The 3,867-nt window shown below is 39.5% G+C and overlaps 1 protein-coding gene across 1 annotated transcript in view; it reads left to right on the forward strand.

Annotated features, from left to right (window-relative positions):
• The window catches only part of LOC130928666 (zinc finger protein OZF-like), a 70,724-nt gene extending 70,149 nt beyond the window's left edge, over positions 1 to 575 (forward strand). The window contains exon 8 of the mRNA XM_057855385.1: positions 41 to 575. Within this exon, the coding sequence (XP_057711368.1) occupies positions 41 to 275 (235 nt within the window). The 3' untranslated portion in view covers positions 276 to 575. The remainder of the gene's footprint in view (positions 1 to 40) is intronic.
• Positions 576 to 3,867: the final 3,292 nt, after the last annotated feature.

The raw sequence follows: 3,867 nt of genomic DNA on the forward strand, positions 1-3,867 counted from the left end.
CCTTTGCTAATAACTATACTTATATTATGCATATAAGGAGCCACACAGGTGAAAAACCTTTCTCCTGCTCCTTTTGTGGTAAAAAATTCTCTGACAAAGGCAACTTGAAAAGACACACAAGAACCCACACTGGTGAAAACCCTTTCTCCTGCTCCGTTTGTGGTAAAAAATTCTCTGACAAAGGCAACTTAAAAAAACACAAGAACCCACACAGGAGAAAAACCATTTTCCTGCTCAGTTTGTGGTCAAGGGTTCGCTTGGAAGTATCAGATTAAGAGACAAGTGTGTGTCTGAAATCTGCTTTGTCTAATCCTTGTATTGTGTGGATCCACACGATAGTACTTGCTCACCTGATTTAACTGTCAAGTTAAGTGGCATTTTTTTATACTATACTCCCCCTCTTTCAAATATTAACTCTTCACAGTTAATATTTGAAACAGTAGATCCCAAATTACAAAAATTCTGAATCATTGATAAATAATATAATTACAATCAATATGGAAAATTATGATTGGCTCACAAATAATGTTTTTGGGGTGGGGATGATTACAAATAAAAAAAATTACTATTACTACCTTTGATTGACAGTGATATATTACGACAGAGTATTAGGGAAAAATAAGGGGGGGGGGGTAAAAGGACTACGATATTAAAGTTGTACTGTTACTACAAGAAAAGTATTATTACGTAGAGGTAATGTAGCTAAATAATCAGCTACGCACTTTACATACATGTACCTTAGCTGGTAGCCAGGGGCGGACTGGTAATCTGTGGGTTCTGGAGGATCACAGAACGGCCGGTGCCCTGGACGGCCGGCGGCCGCCATTCATTATGCATCACTGTTTTTATCCCCCCATCCTCTGATTATCTACAGTTCGCATCCAATCCGACAGGTGGCAGCAATGCGCCTGGCTTTTCACCGCCAATCTGATAGACTAGGAACGACGAAAGCACAGAGTAGCCTTCATTGGTTCCTTCCTTGTGGAAGCAAAATAGCGACGAGTGTTAATGCACAATATGGATGGTGGTGGCAAAAAAACTGAAAAGAGCAGGGTGGCGCGGAGAAGGTTAGAGAGAAAAAATTAAAGAAACTGGAGAGTGAAGCATTAAAATGTCATAAATCGACAAATATTTTCGCAAGCAGCAGTCTGTCTGCAACGGCCACGTCGGGTAACAACAGCTCAGCTCCCGGCGATGGTGAGAGGGAGCTGCAGCCGCTCTGACGTGCAGACGGTGCTGGGAGAGAGAAAAGAAGAGGGAGGGGGCAACGATAAACTGTTGGAAGTTCCCCAGACAAGCGCAGGGCAAGTAAATTGGGATGAAAAGGGTTACTTGCTCTGTAAACTGGCAATTGTTATCCATCAGGTAGCTACATTTTAAATCAAATAAATGACAATTAAAGGGTTAGTGCCAGCTAGTCGATGTACCCGTTTGCAATCGTGTCAAGTTACAGTATGCTAGTCCTACTATCCCTCTCCTAAGAAAAAATATTTTAGCCGTAAAACAATGTATGCACACGCAGCATAGCAATATTAATTCAGAAGAAATATAACAAAATATTAATAAAATGAATGGTTTTACTTTAAAGTTTAGGTAGTTAAATTGATGTTATATACATTATTAATCATTTATATATCGTTTTGTTTTCTGGTTAATACTTTCCAATGAAGTTTATGTATACAGGATTTGTCTTGAAATGTGTATTGTATTTTCATTGAAATTTATTATTTGTATGGCAAGATTAATTATGGCAGGGGTCTCCAAACCGGTCCTCAAGGGCCGCTGTGGGGCCTGGTTTTTGTTTTAACCGATCGAGTACCGACAGTTTAACCAATGAAGTTTCTGCTAAAACAAGCAGCACCTGACTGCAATCAACTGATTACACTTGTAAGACACCAGATTGGTGCAGAGGTTTTGTCTTGTTTTGTTGGAATGAAATCCTGCGCCCGCCGCAGCCCTATGTGGAATAGTTTGGAGACCACTGAATTATGGCATAAACAATGAAGTCATTTTATAGACAGAGATCTATAGAGATATATTATAATCAATTGGATACGTAAAACTTGCTTTGAAAAATAAATTCTTTCATTTGTTTATTCAGGTTGATCATAGAGCTAGTACAGAAAATGAATCCAACTCCAGTTCAGCCTTGCAGTACTTTGAGCGCCCGTAGTCAGACAGTCACAGTCTAGACACATTTTCTTCATTTTTCTCTCAAAGTGCACGAAATTGGTGCATTTTACAATAAAATGTAAAAAAAAAAAAAAAAATTCCCCCGGCAGGGGCATGTTCCCGGACCCCCCTATGGGGTCTGTGTTTCCCTTCGTATAGCGATTCTTATGGGCTGGGCTGAGTCAAAGTCCAGGGCTGCTTTTTAGTCCCAGTCCGCCCCTGCTGGTAGCTATGACGAAGCATTATTACAAATCCTTCTGTTGATTATAATTTAATGTAGATGAGCTAAAAGATGAAGGATTTCCTAATTTTGGAAACTGATTCTTAAACACAGCCTTACAAGATGCTTTCATGATTGCTGATTTTAGCATAGGCGGCAACGCGCAATGTAAAATGAATAGCTGCTTATTCAGCTACAGTACCCCTACGCAATAATACGACTTTTATTCTCATAGTAATCGTACAACTTATTTTCTTGTCGTGACAGTTTGACTTTTTATTTTTCATTGTAACAATACGACATTGATTGGACATATGATATTTTTATTGTTTGTGCTTTTAATTATACCAGTCCCAACTGATGAAAATTTCTCGACTCTTCTTTGAACTTCAAAGTGCTTGTATTTCACCGTCCTTGTTTATTTTCATTCATAATAAAGACCTTGTTTTCATTCAGTCCAAGCCTCCTGTTCCGGTCCTTCAGAACAAGCCTGATTTGTGCATGAAAATAATTTTGCTCATGTTGTTGTGCCACTTTTGGCCAATTTACTAGGGACGGTACAATACACCATAACACCTACGATGCGATTCGCCTCAATATGCAGGGTCATGATATGATGCGATAGTGTTCAAAATACCAGCACTCCAATGTGACCAACTAGATTAATTTTTGATTGTTAAATGACAAGTTACCAGTAGGTTTATGATTAAAATGCTTATGACATGACAAAATATCTTAAATAGCATTACTATAGGAATTTAAATCATATTTTGAAATTATTCAACTAAATACCATAATTTGGCAAAGTGCAGATGACGAGAAATCCATCTTTAAATCTGCAGTTTAGTTCCTCCAGTCATTATAGTGCACTGGTGTCTCCATATTTGTGATGACGTCAGATAATGAGCGATTTCAGCGGATTTAGCATTGGAGGAGGAAACGTTTTACAGCGATTCTGGTTCAAGTGTGGATTTTTCGAACGATATTGTCAATCCAGAGCAAGTATGTGACATACAGCCATCTATGTTTGAGTTGCATTTGAAGGAGGAGGAAAATTCAGAATGAAAAAAAGGCAACAAACACGAGGCTGATGACTAGAGGAGATAGCCTGGACAACACAAAATGTCATCATTGTTTTTATCTTTCTACTCCAATACTTTTCCAGGACATTCGAAATATTTTTCCCCCGATAGCAATATAAATTGTATGGTCATGACAAATAACAATCTTGTGCTAAATATTGGTCAGGAACGGCCCGGGGGGCAAGCTCCCGTTTGCCCCCTCGCTTAGCAACAGTAGGTAACATTATGAATATTAATGAGCGGAAGTGACGTGTTGCTTGCGGTACACCATTGAAATCCTCAGCTGGCCCCCATCATGTTTAAGTAGGCGTGTCGCAACCCAATGTGAGTCCCGACAGGATGTGAGTGGCGCATGCGCAGTCGCGGAGCTACTCACGGAGCGAGCCACATTTG

Source organism: Corythoichthys intestinalis, chromosome 13, assembly GCF_030265065.1.
Source record: "Corythoichthys intestinalis isolate RoL2023-P3 chromosome 13, ASM3026506v1, whole genome shotgun sequence".
In the NCBI taxonomy this organism is placed as follows: domain Eukaryota; kingdom Metazoa; phylum Chordata; class Actinopteri; order Syngnathiformes; family Syngnathidae; genus Corythoichthys; species Corythoichthys intestinalis.